This window comes from Mixophyes fleayi, chromosome 7 (assembly GCF_038048845.1).
Source record: "Mixophyes fleayi isolate aMixFle1 chromosome 7, aMixFle1.hap1, whole genome shotgun sequence".
Taxonomy (NCBI): Eukaryota; Metazoa; Chordata; class Amphibia; order Anura; family Limnodynastidae; genus Mixophyes; species Mixophyes fleayi.
This window is the reverse complement of record NC_134408.1, coordinates 95,153,666-95,176,020: the sequence shown is the minus strand read 5'-3', so window position 1 is coordinate 95,176,020 and position 22,355 is coordinate 95,153,666. Positions and strand designations below refer to the sequence as shown.

Below are 22,355 nucleotides of genomic sequence, written 5' to 3'. Positions count from 1 at the left end.
ATATTTCCGCCATGGAACGCAAACCGGAAACTTTCTACAATCCGGAAGCGAAATGGAACGCAACCCGGAAGCAAATATGACAGCATGAGGCTTTGGGAAAAATCATTTCTCCATTTATTCCTCAATCTTGCTGGAAAGGTGTCTGGGCCATTAATAAAATCGAGTAACCTAGTTTAGAGTGTCCAAATATTAATGTACCTTTTTTGCTTAATTGTAATACTTTTTAAAGTAAGTACTTATTTTGCATGTTTATTGAAATTCCATGAAAACAAACGATGACAGAGAGAAATATAATAAAAAGGAAACAAATTACCCTAGTAGTATGGATGGGCATTGTACCCTTAAAAACAGACCTAATGAGTCGCTCCAGATTGATGCGCTCGGCGGGCAGGCATGCTCCTTGTAACACGTGGTTGGCTTCTAGTGAGTAGATCTCGCAGAGACTATTAGTGCTCCTAGTTATTGTGTATTGCAGGCACTTCTTGTGTCGGAACATTACCAATTATGGCGCAGATCCAAGCACGTTTCTTCACCCAGAATAAGAAGTGAGTATGAGGATATTACTTTATGCAATCTGTTATACGTATTTAAACACGTAAATATCCGGGCCCAAATGTAATTGACTGGGTTTGTGTTTTTGCCGGTTTCTTTGAAGAGGTTCGTAATCTATACATTTATTTTAAATAATATTTTCCAAATTATGATTATTCCTTGAGGAGAAAAAAATGTTAAATTCAGAAAATTCCACTCCAATATTAGTATTTTATGTTACTTGCATGCTTTTAGTGGTTTCTTCTATACCTGAAGCATTAATGGCAGTGACTGGAATGGCTTTTTGAGAGCTGTTTAAAAGCCTTTATAACCTTTATACATCACCTGATAGCCAATTTGTGCATTAGTGTCTGCTCCCATAATGCTTGATCCATTTTTGCATTGAGAGCATAGGAAAAAATAGATTAACCTCTGAGCACGTTATGTATTTAGAGCTTTCTGATATTAACCCCTTGTCCCTTTTTTTTGGTCGCATGTATATTCATTATTTTTATGTTTTATTTGTACGGCGCCACGAAGGGTCTGCAGCGCCATGCATGACCTATATGCAAAGCAATGATATATTACACATAACATGATACATGAAGAACAAAATACAAAGACCATACATGCTGAATGAATAAAAATACATTGTAATGTAGATAAAAATATATGAGGGACAGTGAGTGAGAATGATGGTAGTAATCAGCAGTAAGTAGGCCTAAGTTTAAGAAAACTGGGTTAGGGAAGCAGGCCAAGAGGTACAGTGTGTGATAGAATATTAGACGGAGAACACAGGGAAAGAGGGCCCTGCTCGTGAGAGCTTACCTCCTAAAGGAAATGGGGAGACACAAATAGGGTGGTATTGAGTGGGGGAGAAAGCAGGGACAAGGTAGTTAGGGGGAAGACTGATAGGCTTGAATAAAGAAATGAGTCTTAAGGGCACAATTGAAGCCTTTAAGAGTAGAGTCTAAGCTGATGGAGCATGGGAGATCATTCCACAGCTGAGGAGCAGCCCTGGAAAAGTCCTTGAGACAGGAGTAGGAAGAAGTGATAAGTGAAGTAGTTAGGCAGCGGTCGTTGGCAGAGTGGAGGGGGTGGCTAAGAGTGTAGTTAGAGATGAAGTTGGAGATGTAGGGTGATTGATTGAGAGCTTTTAGGGTGGCAGTTTAAATTTAATTCTCTAGGCCATGGGGAGCCAATGCGATCGTCCAATGATCGTCGCCTCTCTTCCCCTCTGATTACCTCCTCTCACGCACGTATCCAAGACTTCTCCCGCGCCGCTCCCCTCCATTGGAACAAGCTCCCCCGCTCCATCAGAACTTCCCCTAATCTGTCCTCTTTCAAACGAACATTAAAAACCCACCTTTTCCTTAAAGCCTTCCAGTCTCATGCCTCTCTTTCTCATCCCTTCTTCCCTTCTCCCCCTTCCTCGACTCCGTTTCTCCCGTCTCTCCGTCTCATCCATGTGTCTGTCTGTCTTCCCCTTCCTTTAGATTGTTCGCTCCTTTGAGCAGGGCTCTCCTACCTTCTGTTTCCATCACTTTTAACTGCGCTCTCCAGCTACTCAGCTCACCTCCTCTCAGTCCCTCTGCCCTCTGTCTCCTCTCGCTTCTCTCCGCTCCCCTCAGTGACTCTCAACCTGTCATCCGTGCCCACCCTCTTGGGCCATAGTTACCTGCCTATACTCACTTTTCCCCTCCCTCCCTCTCTTTCATGCTGTGCCTGAGCCCCCAGAGTTATAGTGCTTACTGTTACTTGTACTGTGCTGTTTCACCTTGTACTGTGCCATTGTTTGTCCTTGTACGGCGCTACGGATACTTTGTGGCGCCTATAAATAAAAATTAATAATAATAATAATAATGTAGGGACTGGTGGTGGGGGACAACAGAGATAGAGTGGCGACAGAGAGGAAAATGAGGTAGGCAGCAGCATTGAAGATAGACTTAATAGGGTCATGGTGAGGGTCAGGTAGGCCAGAGAGAAGGATGATACAGTTGTCAAGGCAAGAGAGTGAATAACCGTTTTGGTGGCTTCCGTGGTGAGAGAGCGCCGAATCTCGTATATTCCAGGGGTGGAAGTAGCAGGATTTTGATAGTGACAGAATGTGAGGTTTGAGGGAGGAGTCGAGGATGACCCCAAGGCATAGGGCTTGCGGGTAGTATTAACAAAAATAGAGACAGGGTGGAGCCCTGGAAAGGGTGGGGGGACAATTAGTTCAGTTTTGGAAATATTAAGTGTAAGAAAGCTTTGGGACATCCAAGATGAGATGGCCGAGAGACAGTAGGACACACAAGACACAAGGGAAGGGAGGAAAGACAGATTTGGCTATTGTCAGGATAGAGGAGGTATTGGAGGCCAAAGGAGCGTATGAGGGCACCAAGGGAGGAGGTTTAGAGGGAGAAGAGCAGGGGGCCAATAATGGAGGCTTGGGGAACTCCGACAGGTATGGGAAGAGGGGGGGGATGTGGAGTCATGTCTAGAGACTGAAAAGGAGTGGTTAGTGAGGTCAGAGGGAAAGCCAGGAGAGAACAGTGTTATATAAGCCTATAGATTGCAGAGTTTGCAAAATTGAGGGAGTGGTGATTAGTATTGAAGGCAGGAGAGAGGTTTAGAAGTAGAAGTGTCCTTTGAATTTAGTAGAGAGAAGGTCATTAGTGACCTTAGTGAGAGCAGTTTTGGTGGAGTGGAGGGGGTGAAAACCGGATTGAAGTGGATCAAAAAGTGAGTAAGAAAAGAGGTGAGATGGTTGTAGACATCCGATTCTAGAAGTTTGGAGGCAAAAGGAAGGAGGGAAATAGAACAGTAATTTGAGAGAGAGAGGCAGGGTCAAGGGATGGTTTCTGGAGTATCGGGGAGACGTGAGCATTTTTAAAGGATGTGAGATTGAGGAGGAGGGAGCGGATGGGAGGGGATGGGGTCCTGTGGGGAGGGGCAGTGAGGAGTAGAGAAGGGTGTGAACTTCGTCTGCAGATACCAGCATAAAGGAAGCGAAGGAAGGTGGACAAAGTGGGTTGGGGCAAGAAAGGACTGCTGTGAGGAGGGGTTGGAGGATTGGGAGGAAATGAGAGCCTTTAAAGAAGGATTATTTAGCGAGTGATAGGGCAGAACTGTAGGAGTATAAACTTGGGAAAAAATTGGAAGGTTGAACAAGGGAAATGGGGGGAGAGGGGACAGAAGTGAGAGGAGAAAAACATAATGCTAGGGATAAGCATGGAATAGACAATTGAAAGTATGACAGAAAAAAAGGACAGTGAGAGATTACAAGTGAGGTAAGGAAAAGGTGAGAACTGGACAGGTGAATAAAGTGAGAGACTGCAGAAGTAGCAGGAGAGCAAAGAGGGGGGAAAAAAAGATGTAAAAGGATCAGCAGGGGAATGTGAAATAGGACAGTAGAAATGAGGGATGGGTGAGTGATTAAACCGTTAGATTAGATAGTGACATTAGGCAGGAGTGGCGAGGGATTATATAACATTACGCATAGTGAAAGGTGCACTGTAGTAACTGTGTATGATGAGTGGGCAGGGGGGATCCTGGGTGGCAGTTAAAGATTTAGGGTAAGTGGAGAAGCAGGTGTTGTTTGAAGGTGGGAATACAAGCAACAGCATAAGTTAAGTCAACAAGTCATAATAAAACTGCAGCTTTAAGAATTAGGGTTGAGAAACAGTTGAGCAGGCAGTGCACAATGTAGGTGTATGAGGTGGAGGATATCACAGCTCACAGATGATTGTTAAATGTTGTCCTCCTGTAGCTGTGTTCCCTTCCTGTTCAACTCTTGTGTAACTCTTAGGCTATGTCCACACACTGAACAATTTTCTGACCGACGTGTTATCTCAAACGATTGTACCGACGACTGAAAGTCTGATTAGTCTGACGATTCATGCATACACACTGACATGATTTACCTTCATATCTGTGCTCTTTACCTGGTCCTTCATCTGGTCCTCTAGTCGTCAGAGAATGACAGCACAATATTCATTCATTAATTATTTTCACATTGTCACACTGATTAAAACAGCCTTGTTATAGCGATCCACATGTCCTAACGAACTTCGTTGGCTTCTGTGACTGAAATGAAACATTCTGTCTCAGAACAGACAAATTCATTTCTAGCATCGGCTGAAAAGAACAAGACTCTGTAAACTTTATGGAGAACGTGAGCATGATTGCATAGACACTACATGATCGGTTGCTGATTGGTTGGAAAATATTAAACCGTGCGACCAACCAAATGAGTCGACAGTTTGGAACGACTTTTGACAATCATGTCACTATGCACACTAACCCAACTTCCGAACGGTTGTATGTCGGCTGATTTGCCCGATTATTGGACGAAAGCGCTCCAGTGTGTACCTAGCTTTACTATACTATCTAAATTTATCAATGCACTTGTTACAAATCCAAACTTAGAAGAAATCCTCACTTGCTTAAGCTGGGTACACACTACTCTGTTTTCGTCCAATAATCGGCTCAAACAGCCGACATACGACCGCTCGTTTAAAAGTCGGGTCAGTGTGTGCAGTAACACGATGGTCGAAAGTCTGCCCAAATGGACGATTATTGCCTCATGGTTGGTCGTACCGTTTAATATTTTCATTCCAATCTCGTTTCCGCTGTGTAGTGTGTATAAACTTCTAACCGATCCACAACAGTGAGTACGAAATTACAGTCATTGCTCACAACAACATGGCTGTAAAAAGTTGTTAAAGGGACGTCCGCTTTTCCTTTTATCGTCCTAAACAAGGCTAGTGTGTATGCAGTCCATTAACCGAGCGATCGGAACATCGATCGCATGTAAAATCGCTCGGCATAAAAAGTTGGTCAAAATTTCTCTAGTGTGTACCTAGCTTTACACAGTCTCTGACTGCTGGTTACATAGGGTCAGCGAGCCATGTGATCAATTTCTTGAATGAACACCCACTAATCACACACACTACAAAGAAAGTAATAAAAATCTTAAACAAATGGAGGGTAAGCATACCATGTATCTAATAGATAACATTGCACATCTGATCCCTTTAAAGATAACTGGTGCAGTGAGATATTTACCTGAGGATGAAAACAGAGGAAAAATATATTGGTAAATGAAGCATTCTTCCACAGTATCTATTTGCCTTCTAAATTTACTTTTGCTACTGCCACACACTGTACTTTATACATTAAATACTTTTTATTTTGAGTTGTTAATATAATGTACGTCTCTACAAGCAGAAGTAGATATGTCTGTTTATAAAAATCTGCAAGTGTCTTTTTGTCCGCTTGATGTTTTGGAAACTATGGATATATATTTCCTACCTTGTGGAATACGAAGCTTACAATCAAACAATGTTTACTTTGCATTATATACAGTTGAGTTCCTCCCTTTAGTATGTATAGGCAAATAATGTGATTTCTTTTCCCTTATTTTAGGTACCAAATCGATGATGTTCCTTTTTCCATTCCAGCTTCCTCTGAAATAACAGATCTTAGCAATATTATAAACAAAGTGCTTGAAAGCAAGAATGGTATGTCATTGTATATATTTTGTTTTTCTCAATTTTTTTTTTTAAAAAAATGTCTAAGTTGTATTGCTTTATCATAAACTGCTGATGTATTATGATATTACAGATGATCACACTCATGTGGAGTTTGACTTCCTTGTTAAGAGTCAGTTCCTGCGGTTGCCACTTATCAAGCATATGGATGTTGAGGGCATCTCAACAGTAGGTGATTTTGCTTCATTGTCTTGTTAAATGGGTAACTTTATTTTATAATTTGCACCTTATATTTAGCCATCGGTATGATATACTCTGTAGTTTCTATGGTTGGCCACTTTATCTAGCCAACATCAGAGGTTGAACAAACTTGTGTCAAGAGCTTTTCATGCTAGGCAATTCAAAGCTGCTGATTTATATACTTGTTCTCTTTGCATAATTGACAATTGCAGTGGTTAGCATTGCTGCCTGGCAACTCTGAGGTCATGAGTTTGATTCCGACCATGGCCCTTGCTTTGTAGAGTTTGTATGTTCTACCCATGTTTGTGTGGGTTTCCTCTGGGTGCTCCGTTTTTCTACCACTGTCCAAAAGCCTACTGGTATAGAATAAAAAAGTAGATGGTTGTCAGCCCACTGTTTAAGAAAGTTCTCTTTGCATGTTTTGTTTTGTAACTTTTAAGCTCCATTTTTCCCTTATTGCTTCAATTAGTATACCCTTTCATACCTTTTTAAAAGGATTACTCCATACAAAAATGTTGTGTCCCTATATATAGCTGTACAGTGTTTTGGAACAGCTTGCCCCAGTCATCACCTCAACTTCCATATTTCAGTTTACTCATGATCTCAGGGTTGCAGCTTGTAGGTCAATTGATTAAGCAAGAAGTCAAATCATTCAGAAGGCTGTTGTTAGCTCATCTTTCTGGAAGATCACAATGGTTCCAGAACTTTAATATGGTATCAGAGCAGTATTTAGTAGCATATCCTATTACTCATTCTAATATAATGAAAAATGTATTTGCACAAGGTTTCAGAGAGCATGATCGTTCTGCCATAAGTGTGAGACGGGTCCCAAATTTAAGATTGATAGAAGAATTATTAAAGACCTCAACACACAACCCACTGATTTTCCTTCCCTCCTACTGCTCTTGTCTATAGGAAGATGTAGTTGAAGTTGAATATGTGGAAAAGATCACAGCTCCCCAGCCTGAAGAATGCATGCTTCATGATGACTGGGTCAGTTCTGTCGCAGGAAGTGAAGAATGGTATGTCGGACTTTGTTCAATTGTTATTACCATTGATAGTTTACAAAGTGCTTAAATATTAAATATGTGGCTTCATCTTTTCTCATTTTGTTGCTAGGATTCTAACTGGTTCATATGACAAGACATGTAGGATTTGGTCAGTGGAGGGGAAGCCAATTATGACAATTGCTGGTCACAGTGAAGTTGTTAAAGATGTCGCTTGGGTGAAAAAAGGTATTTTTTTTTTTTTATGCTTATTACAAAATGTAACTGAGCAACTAACCTAAATTCAACAAATTGATACCGTAAGTATCTTTGCTATCTTTTATTTAAGTGTGAGTATTTCAGCTTGCGTTTGAATTTTAACTGGATTAAAATTAAACTCTACAGATAGCCTATCCTGCTTGCTATTGAGTGCATCCATGGACCAGACCATTCTACTGTGGGAATGGAATGCGGAGAGGAACAAAGTGAAGGCCCTTCATTGCTGCAGAGGTCATGCTGGCAGTGTAGATTCCGTAGCTGTGGATGGATCAGGAAACAAAGTAAACTTACATTCTATATAGTTTTTTATTTTTTTACTTGAACTTAAATGGTATGCTTTTACATACAACCCTGCTTGCAATCCTGATACTTAAGATCCATCAAATAAGTATCTTGCCAGAAACCGATATCTGTGCACTTCCTAAACCTGAAAATAATTTTGTTTGGGTAATTATAGAAACCAAACAAAGCATGATCCATTTTGTCTTAAAATGGGGGGGAAAAAACACACCCTGCTATTTTCTGATTGAGCTTACTATCATATTGGCAATAATTAATATTCATGTATTTGCATTTTTAATAGCAAGATGTCTAATCCTCTTTTTTTTTTTTTTTTTTCTGATCTGTCTATAGTATCTGTCAATACCAGTCCTTATGGGAGTGAGATCACTCGTGTTACTTTTCTAACTGTAAAGAAACATTTAATTGTATTGTACCTTAGCTTCTGCTGGCTCAGCAGTATAATAAATGTCAGTGGCTACATTGAAAGTCTTAACCTTCTTATGAGGACAAAATTGTCAGTGTTTTGGAATGACAGTTGAGTTGCCATGCTACTTTGGTTTATATGCAACAATTTTGTATGCATGGACTCTGGTATTAGTAGGCCTTCCAAATTCTGTCTATACACTGTATCTGATCATGCTTAACAGTTCACCTTTTATGGTCCTCTATAATACTCCCATTGTGGCATATCACTGAGATGGTAGTTTAAAGAGAACAGATGAGGACCTACATATGCATTTCTTTTTTCAATACAAATGCTATTTGGATTTGAATACGTAATCTTCTTTAGACATTACTAATGGTTAATAGGTAAAAAGGTCTAGATCCATCGAAAAAATAAGTTTTCAACTTATTTAGTGCTTCCTTCCATTTCCCCCCCCCCCTATTTATCAGTCCCGTGACTGATGGGGTACCACCGCAGTCCTTCTATAGGGATCGGGAAATGTGTAAGGAAAATGTTTTATAAGTAAAATAAAATTGTTAGTTTTTTTTTTATTTGTTTTTTTTAAATTTATTATTATTTATTATTTATTACATTTATTTTAATAATAATCTGCAACTGGAAGCCCAAGTCCGGACATAGTGAACAGTAAGACTCCTCTTACTGATGCCAGCCAATATTGCCAGGGAATTGACCTTCTATTCATCGAAGGTTTTCTATCCATGCGACAGGAAAAGTCAGTTTCGTAGGATCTTTATAAATGGATCCCTAATGTTTCCTGACAATCTGTCTGAGGTGCCTTCATAGTTAATATTTAGTGCTTTATTGACATGTTGAATGTCATTGATTTTCTCATGACCAATTAGTCTTGTTTTAGTTTTGCAGTGGATCATGGGACAAGATGCTGAAGATCTGGTCAGCAGGTTGGTAAAAGAAATAAAATCTAAAACAAAAAGTTACTATAATTGTATTATATTGATAAAAAGCCCTTTACCCTTTAAAATATTTGGTCAGGCATATTTAACATGCAGTAATATAAAGCTTGTCTTGCCTGCTACCTATTTTCAACTATATGACACTGACATATAATATTCTATGTTTTTTTGGAAGCAAACTGAAAGCAGTATATCTGTCACCAAAACATTATAAAGTTTGTTTAGGTAAAACCGTAGTAACAATGATGATTATTTTTGTTGAAACCACCAACTGTGAAAACATAAAGTCTGGTCACAGAAGTACAAACAATCTCTAATTTGAAAGGTTAGTTAACACGTATTTATGTAGTGACAGTGTATATGCATATATGCTTCAGATAAAGTACACATTTAATATAATCTGTTATTGCTGCTGTTGAGTGATAATGTGATCTATGCAGACATGACCACTGTCAGTCACTTGGGGACTGCTACACAGTTTAATCAGAAAAGAGCAGGGTATGAAGGACAGGCAAGAGGGGACTAGTAAAATGCAGTGTGTCCCCTAAGTCAGGCTACCTCTTACTAGGGGCAGTCATTGGTTCACCTGTGCCGCCTGTAATGTTAAGTTACCGTCCGGACAGTCGGGCATGCACACCTTGTGCTCAGCCTGTCAGTCTCAGATTTTTTTAGGAGAGGTGTCTGGACGTGGGACTGATTGGGGCATGTGTATCTGCCTCTGCGGTTTCAGCTCGTCGGACTCTATGACTTAAGTCCTGGGAGGCTGATGTTGAGCCTAAAAAGGCTTTTGCGACAATTCCTTTTTCCAGGGGTGTTTTGTTTGGCCCTCAGCTTGACTCCATTATCAGTCAAGCAATGGGAGAAAAGAGCACTTTTCTTCCTGTTAATGCTCCCAAACAAAGAATATCTAGGTTTCGGTCTTCAGGTAGGTTTCAGGGTCAATATTCTTCGGCCCAATCCCGGCGTGGTTTGCAGTGTGGGCTTCAGGCCTGGTCTGCTCGATGTCTGCCAGACAAGCAATGTATGTGACTGGCATTTTGCGGTCGCCAGTGGTAGGAGCCTGACTACTTTTATTCAGGAATCTGTGATTTCAGTCTTCCATGGATGCCTGGTTACCGGGAGTTGTGAACATGGAAATACAAGATCGATTTGCTCGGTCATCTTCCCAGGCGTTTTTTTTTTTTTTTTAACCACAGGGTTCCCGTATGTCCATAAAACCGACTGGCTTTACGAGAAGTGATTCAATCCCTCATTTTTTTGGGAGTGATTATTCCAGTGCAAGATTCACAAAAGGGTTTGGGCGTTTATTCCAACCTTTTTCTGTTGCCAAAGCCAGATGGTTTATTCAAATGCATTCTGAATCTAAAATCATTGAACACTCAGAGTGCCCAGGTTCAAGATGGAGTCTTTGCAGTCGGTCATTCACGGCATGGAACAGGGAGAGTTCATGGTGGCTCTGGACATCAAGGATGCCAATCTCCATGTTCCCATCTGGGAGGGTCATCAGTCCCTCTTGAGGTTTGCGGTTCGGTCAGAGTACTTCCAATTTCAGGCTCTTCCCTTTTGGTCTGGCCACGGAACCGCAGGTCTTCACCAAGATTATGGCAGTCATGGCTGCTCTGCTAAGGTCCAAGGGGATTACAATCACCCTTAACCTGGATGATCTCTTAAAAGCAGAGTCTCTAGGTACTTCAGTCTCATATCCAAGTAGTGATCCAGACTTTAGAATCCCACTGTTGGATTCTTAACTTCAAAATGTCCAAGTTGATCCTATCCCAGCAGATGATCTTTTTGGGACTTTTATTCAACATCCGACAACAGCGGGTGTTCTTGCCTCTGGACAAGATTCTGGCCTTGCAGAAGGCGGTGAAATCTTTGGAGGCAAAACAGACCTATGAGCATTCTGGGTAAGATAGTATCAACTTTCGAGGCAGTCCAATTTGCTTAGTTTAATGCACGGCAGTTCCAATTCGAATTCCTGTCGAAATAGAACAAATCCTATTGGAATCTGTCGGGCTAGGTATTCCGCCTGTCTCCGCACGTGCGTCAGTCGCTTCTTTGGTAGTTGCAGAAACAAAATCTCTGCTGTGGTCGTCCATTCTCCATCTGGGATTGGACCTAGATCGCATCAGACGCCAACCTTCGGGGTTGGGGGGCAGTCTGTCTTCATGCTCGCTTTCAGGGTCTTTGGACTCTGGTTGGAAACCTGGATTTTTTCAATGTATTGGAACTGTGGGCAGTGTTCCGTGCTTTAATAAGCATGCAACATTTGCTGCAGCTAAAGTCGGTGAACAGTCTGTCTGACAATGCCACAGCGATGGCATACCCAATCACCAGGGCGCCACCAAGAGTTTCTTAGCCATGCGAGAGGCGCACAAGATCTTTCAGTGGGTTTTGAAATAATTTATATATAAATTATTATTAAGTCATTGAAAGACTCAGGATGAGATAACGTTCCGGTGGTTATGACCATCTTTATTCCGAGAGTAGACAATTGGGAAGTCGATTTTCTAAGCAAGCAGATTCTGCATTCGGGTGAATGGTCCCTCCATCTGGAGGTGTTTCACCTGTTGGTGGACAGGTGGGGTCAGCCGGATGTCGACATGATGGCGTCTCAACCCCAAAGTCTACCGCGTCTGCTCCCGCGTGAGAGATCCTTTGGCTGTCTCGGTAGACGCCATTTCTGTTCCTTGGAGGTACTGCTTAGTGCACCCTTTCACACATGTAGCTATGCTTCCATGGGTGTTTAAAAAAAAAAAAAAAATTAAAAATAAAAAAAGAGGCAAAGAGAGAGGGTGTTCCAGTCCTTATAGTTGCGCCAGATTGGCCTCTGTACACTGGCGTGCCCTCCATGGCACGAGGTCGGTGGTTGTGTCTGCCGCTACGCCCAGACCTATTTAACTCAAGCAACCCTTTGTCCTCTAGGTTTAGAATGTCTGGCTTTAACAGCGTGGCTGTAGAAGCAATTATCCTGTGAGCTAAAGGTTTTTCCAAACGTGTGGTGCAGACCATGCATCAGGTTCAGCAAAGATCTATCAAGTCTGGAAATATATATTGCCTGGTGTGAAAAGAAGGGGCATCCTACCGCTTCTTTTCGTTTATCCAGGTTACTTTATGTTCTTGCAGGATGGGATGGACGCGGATTTGTGCATTTTGTTCTCTCTTAGGTCTTGTCAGTACTTTCGATCTTCTTTCAAAGAGGACTCTCTGTCATGCCTGATGTGCACACTTTCATTCAGGTGTGCTCCATGTGCAACCTCTATATTTTTCTCTTTTAGCACCATGGGATATAAATTTGCTGATGAATTCTTTAAAGCATCTGCCTTTTGAACCCTTGAATACAGTGGAATTTAAATTTTTGACCTGGCCATATCTACGGCAAGTAGAGTTTGAGCTTGCTGCTATATCTTGCAAGTCTCCTCTTCTTTTTTTTTTTTTTTTTTTTTTTTCATGAAGACAGGGCAGTTCTTCGAACCAAGCCTTTTTTCCTCCCTAAAGTGGTGTCTAGATTTCATTTAAACAAAGATATTGTCATTCCGGCCCTGACTAAATATAGGTCTTCAGAAGACTAAGCTTCTATTAATTTTCTCTGTCCTTTTGAGCCTTGTCCATTGATGTGCACAAAACTGTGGATCTTTTCATTATCTCATGCACACGAGAGGCTGGCCATCTTCTATGGTGACTATTGGAAGGTGGATTACAGCTGTAATCCGTCAGACTTATAGTGGGGCTGGACAGCCTGTTACAGATAATCTTTGGGGCACTCTACAAGGTCTGTGTGTGCTTCCTGGGCTGCCCACCATGGTACCTTGAGTGAACAGCCGTGTCGGGCGGCCACGTGGTCTTCTGTACACACATTCACATGGTTTTACAAGTTTAATGTGTTTGCATCCAATGATGTAAGTATTGGAAGAAAGGTGCATTGTGCAGTTTTTTTTGAGCGTTCCCTCCCGTAATGTGGCTTTGGGATGTCCCTGGTGTCCCCCAAAGCAGCTTAGAGAAAATAAGATTTTTATACTTCCGTAAAATCCGTTTCTCTTGGTCCATTGCGTGACACTGGGCGCCTACGTTTAACGCTCTGGTTTTTCCTACTGTTTGACATGTCATGTTTTTAAGAGAATGTTGTTGTGTTGTTTTTTTGTTTTTTTTTCTATCTCTTTTCCTGTTTTCTCTCTATCTCTGCCTTCTGTGGTCTTGTTTAAACATAAACTGAGGCTAGCAGGAAGTGGGGCATAGAGGAAGGAGCTAGGGCTTAGTTAACAGAAGTGGCAGTTTGCCCTGTTCCTATTCTATACCCCAATGTCCCCTATGCCCCCCAATGGACTAAGAGAAACGGATTTTACGTAATTCTAAAAGTTCTATAATTGAACCACTAGACATACCATGTGTATAGTTAAAAAAAACAAATTAAAAAAAAAAAAAAAAAACCTGATTCCTGCTAAGGGGAGGCAAAAGGAACTCCCCGCTATCATTGTGATAGTCTGGCAGATATTTTGCTTTGAATGTCTAATGAGTATATTGCATGACCAACCTACTAAATTTCAAGCTGTCTGGACCCCTTGGCTTAACCATTACGATGCCCCTGTTTAACCCTCTCCACCACATGAGTATCTACATATCTACATTTCTATTTTTACCTAGCGTGGTGGACCTCTGGATAACACCATCCAACACTCTCCCCCCCCCCCCCCCCCCTGCTCCCTGCTATGTACTAAGCAGTAGTTTAGACTTTTGTACCCTGTCCCCCTTTTTCACCTCCCTCTTCCCCTCACATAATGCCTCCCCATTTTTTTTATTTTTTTTGTCTGAAAAAAATTCAATAAAAAAATATTTTGAAAAGAAGAAAAATATATGATTGCAAACCACTTTTTAAGTTTTCTAAAATTTCTGTTGCATAGCTGGGGGTATCGACAGCTTTTTATATGTAACCCACTACATGATGCTTAGTATTGATATTAGCCATTTGACTTAATTTAATGAAAGCATTTGCTATAATCTATAAATATTTTTATGCATTTTTAAATGGTATTTACCTAAGCAGTCGAGTATTCCATTAATTGAACTGTTTCCTACATCCAAGTCCCCACACACAAGTGGTTCTCTTCCAGCAGTTGATGTACAATACATGTCTTAAACCAGTATGCCTTTAGGCATGACTTATGTATTCATGCATATGTGCGAAAAATACACATTTTATTTTTCTCTTGCTACAGTGCCCACTGATGAAAATGAAGTTGAGGAAATGCCAGATCGCCCAAGGAAAAAACAGAAAACCGAACAGCTTGGTCTAACAAGGGTATGTTTTAAATGTCCATTTTTATAAATAAAATAAAAAGTACATGTTAATTATATAATTTCTCAGACAAATTTCTATGTCTGCATTTAAATGTTTAGCCATTTACAGTTTATAAACTTATGTCCTTGAGACACCCATGTAGCTAAACATCCTACATGATTAGGCACTTAAACTAAACTGGGGCTGGTCCTGGAGTTGGGGTACAGAGGGGGAGGAGCTAGGGTTAGCTGACAACTTTAATAAAGTGCCACACGCCTATATCACCTATTCTATACCCCAATATCCCCGGTGTCCCCCAATTAAACTAGGAAGAACGGATTTTACGCAAGTATAAAAATCCTATTTTGCCAGGCACACTGCGTAATTGAGTGCTATTGTGTTTTTCTTGCAGACTCCCATCGTTACTCTCTCTGGACACAATGAAGCCATCTCTTCTGTGCTGTGGTCTGAGGCAGATGAGATTTGCAGTGCATCTTGGGATCACACTATCAAGATCTGGGATGTTGAAGCCGGGGAAGCTAAAACCACTTTGGTAAGAATATCTGACACGAGTGAGTAGTTGCATCATTTTCTGGGAGCAGCACACTGAAATTTCCAGATATGAAGATAAAATGCATTAACCTGTGTTAAGCTGACTATCCACTGTAGAAGAACTACCTCACCACTATTACAGATATTATAGATGGCACCTGCCTGTGACCGTGTACAGATGTGGCTTAATGTAGGTCAAAAAGCTGCTGAGACTACAGTCATTTGAGTTGCTGTGAAGTAACTTGCCCAGTCCATATGTGTGAGTTCACCTATTTACAGTTAATCGGCCTGATGCAGACCAGTGAAAGACAGCTTGGTGTACATAGTGAGGTATTAAAATGAGTTATTCATATATATTATTCAGCTCTAATACACTGCCTTTGATAGATATATTGGTATCAAAATGGTGGTTGTGAGGGTGCATTAGTATGAATAGTGTTATCGAGGATAAGGTCACCTTTAAAAAGAGATGCTCTTTGAAAACCCATCTAAAGATTTGAAGGCTGTAGGAAAGTCTGATTGAGCGTGGTAGGGAATTCCATAAGTGAGGAGCAGCACAGGAGAAGTCTTGTAGGCGGGAATGACAGGTGGTTATCAGAGATGAGACAAGGTGCAGGTCAGAGGTAGATCTAAGAGGGCGGGAGGCAGAGTATTTTGATAAGAGATTTGTGATTTATGGAGGGGTAGTGTTGTTGAGGGTTTTGTAGTAAGGGGTGAGTAATCTGAATTTGATTCTGGAGGACACAGGGAGCCATTGTAGGGATTTGCAAAGTGGTGCAGCAGATGTGGAGCGGTGAGAGAGGAAGACCAGTCTTGCAGCAGCATTTAGTATTGATTGAAGTGTGGATATATGGGTGCTGGGAATGCCAGATAGCAGGAGGTTGCCGTAGTCCAGACGAGAGATGGTGAGGGAATGGATAAGAGTTTTGGTAGCATATTGAGTAAGAAAAGGGCGTATTTTGGCAATGTTTTTAAGGTGGAGTCGACAGGACTGTGAGAGAGTCTGGATGTGAGGAATAAAGCAGAGGGTGGACAAGTGCGACACCAAGACAGCGGGCTTGGGAGACTGAGGAAATTGTGGTGTTTTGACAGTGAGGGAGATTAGAGGGCAGGTGTGACTGGCAGGAAGGAAGATATTAAGCTCTGTTTTGAACATGTTGAGCTTTAGGTAGCGTTGGGACATCCATGTGGAGATAGCAGAAGGACAGTTGGTTACACAAGATAGTACAGAAGGAAAGAGGTCAGGGGAAGAGATATAGATTTGGGTGTCATCAGCGTAGAGGTAGTATTGTAGGCTGACTGAGCGAATTAGGGCCCCAAGAGAAGAGGTGTACAATGAACAAAGTAAAGAACCAAGAACAGAGCCTTGTGGGACCACAACAGATAGTGAGTGTGGAGGGGAGCATGTGCCAGAGGATGAAACCCTAAAGGAGTGGTTCAATAGGTAGGAAGCGAACAGGAAAGGACTGTGTCATGAGTGAAGGGTGGTGTGTAGGAGAAGAAGGTGATCAACAGTGTCAAAAGCAGCAGAATAGTCTAGGAGAATGAGTATGGAGAAATTGCCATTAGATTAATAATAAAATGAAAGATAGTTTCTGTTTTCTTTTGCAGACTGGAAACAAGGTATTTAAATGTATATCTTATTCACCATTGTGCAAACGACTTGCATCTGGAAGTACAGATAGACACATTCGTCTATGGGATCCACGGACTAAAGGTTAGCAAAACAAGTCATATTCCATTGATCATGTGTTCTTGTGGTTAATTGTGATTTCTTGCACATTCTTTCTTACTTTTACCATGATTATTGTTCAGAATCCTATTTTGGGCGTTACTTCAGGGGGGTAAAATGACCAAAGTACAGATGTAAACCAGAGTGGTGCTTTATCTGGTCTTGCATAGCACCCTCTTCATTTCTAATATATAATGGATACATTATGTATATGTAAAAATTGGGCAGAACTAATGGAATTACTTATTTATTTAAGCTGCACTATACCTGTAGCAGTATTTGCATTATTTAATAGTTTTCTTGGTGATGTCAATAATGAGCGAGGCTCTCCTAGTTTAAAATAGATTCAGTGCACTTTATTATTAGGAAATGTTTGTGTCTCTACGAGGACTGCATGCAAATCTGTCTCTGCTTTCAGAGCAGCATGTGATAATGTATCCATACACACACAACAATAACTTGCATTACTTCTTTATTAATTTTGTCAAACTCTGTTTTCTGTGTGTGTGTATGTATGTATGTGTGTGGTTTTGTTTTTCAATTTTTAATTTGCACATGTTCTGTCCACGTTTTTTTTTTTTTTAAACATACCTTAATTCTTTCACTATTAATGCTGCAAATAGGCAGGAGCTACTAGTTGACTACATTAAGATAGATGGGGAAAAGGGCAACTTAATAGGCGTGTTGTCTTATCGTGGTTTTCACCAACTTGCCTGTCATCACTCTGAAGATATGTTCAACAGTGGAATGTATAAGAGGGTTGTTAACATCCATACCCAGATTAAAATGGAAAACTATTTTCTTGTTGTCTCATCTGTATGAAAGTGGAAAGATTAGCCGGCCGCATTGAACGTGTAGAGCAAGGATAAGGTGGTAAAATGCCATGTTCTGCCCTGAACTTCAGATTAAAATAATATTGATAAAGTAATATATATCTATGTTAATACCAAACAGGAGAAGATTGTAAGCATAGCAAGTAGCAGGGTTCATTTGTATTGTTTTCTATGCAGATGGATCTCTGGTTTTGCTCTCATTGACTTCGCACACAGGCTGGGTAACAGCAGTAAAATGGTCACCTTCTAATGAGCAGCAACTTGTCTCCGGGTCTCTGGACAACATAGTGAAACTCTGGGACACCAGGAGGTATGTCTCTACCAACTGTATCTGCAGCATCATGCTGTACAATGTTTTTTTTATTTCTGTGTGTCGCACACCTGCAGTTTGTGTGACTAGAGAAAGCATTGCCTATAGGAAGTTATGGTCCACCTGCATAAAGTGGTTTATATGAAACTAGGCAGTTGCAAAGTGTGAACAAGCATGTAGGCTGTTTGTATTTTTATGCAGATGATCCAAGCCTGCTGGACTAATTGGCATATGAGAAAGTCAAGTTTAAAGAGCACCTGCTGCCTGCCGTTTTGCCGATTGAACTAGTATTCATAAGAATACTGTGAGGCACTGGTTCCAAGTGAATTGATATGCTGCATCTGTCTAAATATTGTGTCTCCATCACATGTACAGGACAGGTGCTTTATAAAGGACATATATGTTTCTCCTACAAATACCACCATTCAATAATGCACAGCTTTGTGTACTTTTTATATATACAGTATAAAAAAAAAGTAATGGGATTCTCAATTCTGTTCTTACAGTTGTAAAGCCCCTCTTTATGATTTAGCTGCTCACGAGGATAAAGTTCTAAGTGTTGACTGGACAGAACCTGGGGTAAGAGCACTGCAAAACAATATTGGATAAACTTGTGTATTTACCAGTTTCAATCTCTTTGTATATCTAGAAGTTTATCATGGTGTCTAATACACTTTTTTCTTTTTTTCTTTTTCTTCCTTCCTCCCAAAGTTGATCCTGAGTGGTGGAGCAGACAACAAACTGTACTCGTACAGATACACAGCACCACCTTCTGACGTGGGAGCGTGAACTGCAACATCTAACAAGTCATTTCATTTGGCTGAGGATATTTTTATCAATGTTACAGGATCTATTGCCAATGAAGCTGTTTAGAAAACTGTTCTGTTTTATTACTAAATTGTATTTATGCAAAAAATGAATGTGTATTTGCTTCTGCAGATGTGTATTTTAATTAAATGACAAAAAACATTACTTTTAAGCACACATTTTAAATTGCTTTAGATAAGCACAAATATCTTTTAATAGAACAACACATTACAGCTGTGCTATTTGCCATTCTTATTTTAATAATGAGCTTACCAGACTTTTGGCAGTCTAAGGGAAAAACCAAACCGCTTAATTAGAAATTAGTAGAATGGTCACAGCATTTAACATAATTCTCCATTTTGGGCTACCCTCAATCATAGGGGGAAATGTAGATGTGGACTCCTGCAACTTCATAGAGGAAAAAGAGTACTGTGTAATCTGATCTGCATCCATAATGGTTACTTGGAGCCCATTTAATCATTTTAAAAGGCGAGTTTGTCCACCATTATGGTGTTTGTTTTTTGTTTGTTTTTTAACTTGCCTTGATGCCTTAAAATGGTGACATCTGGCTGTTTAGCCTAAACTTCAAAAAAATGGTACATACGAATATTTCTACAGTGAAGTGTGATCATTTCCATAACATGATACACAGGAGAATAATAATATGGATGGGGGAGAAATGGGATGTGATGAGGTGAGTCGAAGGGGAGTTGAAGTAAGGATATGAATTTAAAAGGTTCACATTTATCATTGATATGTGGTACCATTTAGTCCTTGAGGTGTAATTTTACAAGGGTGTGGTGTCCCAATTTTGGAAAGCTACTCTCTATTGCCATCAGATTCCTATATCTGTCCCCAAAACTTAGTGTCTCATGAAACGGAGCGGTTTGATCTCTGTTAAATAATGTGGTGACTTTTATATGGTTGACTTTGGCGAACCATCGAATAAGAGGAGAGAGAGGTGATTTCCAGTATCATATGAGACTTGTCTGAATTAGTTTGTGCTTTGTAATATACTATAATAAAGAAAGGTGTTCTCTGAAAATGCCACAACCTTCTGGAATTGGATTTGAGAAGAACATTGGCACATAGCGAACACTGGAGGAGGGATTGGATATGTGTGCTCGCCTCTGCATTAAATCGCCAACCTACAACAAGCTTTCAAAGGGAGTCAAATCTTGCACTGAATCCTTGTCAAAACTGCTGAAGAAAGGTTTCCTTTGTAAAGATTTCTGCATTTCCCTTGTTGGGAGAGATAATCATTGGTTTAATAGTAGGATGTTCTTTTATACAGATCCTTTAAAGAGGCAACTGCTGATTATGGCTTGCTTACGCTAACATACAGATTTCTGCATAGCACCCCTATGCCAATTTATTAATCTTTATAGGTGGGAGGCTCTATAGTATCTGTAAGCATTGGGGAGTTGAATTTCACCTGGTGTATGCGGAAACAAATTCTAGGTCACTATGCATTTTTAATGAAGTATTTGAAATTCGTTAACGCATGACAAAAGAATGTTTACTACATTAAATATGTTATCCTCGTTTAGCTATTGTTTACCTTCTGAATGGAAATGACTTCACATAATTGTGCCCCTGGGAAAAAGGGAAGCAAAGCTCCATGCCAAGTGTTCTTTGATCTATTTGTGAGGAATAAACAGTACTACTTTTAAAGAACCTTCTCTGTTCCTTCAAAATGCCTATATATCCTGAAATCCTTAGGATGCTGGATTTAACACAGGACAGCCAACCTATGCAACTAAGTTAACGCTTTGCCTAGTATTATGCTGTCCTGATCCTTTCGACTCTGTAGGGAGTTTAGCAGAATAGATGGCTGAAGCTTCAGGTAAAGGTCTTGTAGAACCTGTAGTGGGTGGCAGTCTTTTAAGTCACCATAATTCTGCCCCATGCTGTTTCCTCTATTTAGGGCTTGGTTAAGTTTCTTCCTCTGTAGATTGAATGTTTGAATTCGACACTCGTCCAAGTACACTGCACTTACGTGAAGTAGGAAGATATTCTCTTCATAACAGATTTACTGTGCATAGACTAATTCTATGGATGGATTCTGATCTACAAGAAGTCCAAATTGATTCTGTCATTTTTGGGTCTTGATGTTTTGACACTTGGAAACAGGTGTTTTTGTCACAGGACAAGATTCAGGCTTTACAGAAATGGTACAGTCCCTGTTAGCCATAAACAGACTTCAGTACACTTTCTGCATGAAAGATCTGAACAAGACTTTCAAAGTGGTCTAGTTTGTTCAGTTTCATGTGCGGGCGTTCCAGTGGTAACTGCTCTCTAAGTTGAACAGATCTCTCCTGCGTCTTCTGTCAAGTAATATCTTTTTCGCCAAGGTGCGTCAGTCGCTCCTTTTGTGGCTACAGAGGAAGAATCTCTGCAGATTGAGCCTTGGTAACGACAGATGCTAGTCTTTGGCGTCTAATCGTTGTGTGGTCAGAGCCTGGCGGACTTATGGGCATAGGACTCGAGACATGCGCAGGACTGAGCTGGCTGACTTTTAATGTTACAATTGCTAGATGGATTATGGCTTTATGCTATCAGGCCTATAGTGGAGCAGGGCAGCCTGTTCCAGAGAGTCTCCAGACTCATTCCAAAAGTTCACAGAGTGCTTCTTGGTACGGCATGGAGTCTCAGCTGAGCAGCTGTGTCTGGCAGTTCCCTGACCCTCTGACACTTTTACCGGATTTTCTAATTTTTAATGTGTTTGCACCCAGGGGTGCCAGTTTTGGGGAAAAAGATGCTTTGTGTTCCAAACTGTGATGGCCACTTTAGGATGTCCCAAAGTTCTCCGCTCTCCAATGGATTTTATTTTTGTGACATGTTGTGTGTTTACTTATTTATAAGGTGTCACAGGTTCCCTGGTGCCGAATACAGTAAGCAATTCACAAATAGATGCTGTAATACACATAAGTAGCACAGAAGTGTGAGTAATGCTATGGGGGACAGGATGTATAAGGGAGCCAGACAGTAGAGAGGACCCTGCCCATGAGAACTTACATTCTAGTATGGGGTGGTGAGAGACAGTAGAACCAACTGGGATATAATGGAGATTGTGGGCAATGAAAGAGGAAGTGATGGAGAAGAGGGGCAGGAGGTGGTAGGATAGGTGAGCTTGAAAAGGTGAGTTTTGAGTCAGTGTTTAAAGGTTTGTAGGTTTGGTATTCCCCCCACCCCCCACCCCAAATGGACTAAAAGAAAAAGATTTAACATAAGTGTAAAAATCCTATTTTTATCTTCTCCCAAAATGGAGAACAAGCATCCTGGCTTTATTTCTAGCAGTGAGCATGATCATAAATATATACACCAGATACAGAGTTACTCCAAGATAGTGGATATCCACAAGAGTACCCATGCAGCACAATAGACTTTAGAACCAGAAGAGGAAAAATGTTCAGTTACAATAAATGGTGAAGGATAGTTATGGTTGATATGGTTTATAGATTCATAGTTTGTGTCCACCTTCAGGTGTCTCTCTCCTCATTCCAACCGTACCACACTGCTGCTAGCTGCAGAAAAAATGCCACTCCCCAATTTTGCATTTCTGACCTAATACCTGCAGCTTCAATTGTTATTCCTACCTTATGCATCGGATGTTCCCTACAATTCTTAGATTGTAAGCTCATTTGCTCAGGTTTGGTTTTTCCTTTTGTTTCATG

At 40.7% G+C, this 22,355-nt stretch overlaps 1 protein-coding gene across 1 annotated transcript; it reads left to right on the top strand.

Annotated features, from left to right (window-relative positions):
* Nucleotides 1-66: 66 nt before the first annotated feature.
* WDR12 (WD repeat domain 12) lies at nucleotides 67-20,355 on the top strand. Its single transcript, XM_075180151.1, has 13 exons — nucleotides 67-545; nucleotides 5,941-6,035; nucleotides 6,139-6,233; nucleotides 7,161-7,267; nucleotides 7,365-7,480; nucleotides 7,637-7,791; nucleotides 9,112-9,157; nucleotides 14,383-14,465; nucleotides 14,857-14,997; nucleotides 16,608-16,713; nucleotides 17,739-17,871; nucleotides 18,378-18,450; nucleotides 18,583-20,355. The coding sequence occupies exons 1-13, from the start codon at nucleotides 505-507 to the stop codon at nucleotides 18,658-18,660; spliced, it is 1,269 nt and encodes a 422-aa protein (XP_075036252.1). The 5' UTR covers nucleotides 67-504; the 3' UTR covers nucleotides 18,661-20,355.
* Nucleotides 20,356-22,355: the final 2,000 nt, after the last annotated feature.

Bases quoted from the DNA above. Each gene is read 5' to 3' on its own strand.
- WDR12 (XM_075180151.1), top strand. From the start codon at position 505: ATGGCGCAGATCCAAGCACGTTTCTTCACCCAGAATAAGAA. The intron at 6,036-6,138 runs GTATGTCATTGT...ATGATATTACAG, and splicing joins AGTGCTTGAAAGCAAGAATG to ATGATCACACTCATGTGGAG. The intron at 7,481-7,636 runs GTATTTTTTTTT...TAAACTCTACAG, and splicing joins TGTCGCTTGGGTGAAAAAAG to ATAGCCTATCCTGCTTGCTA.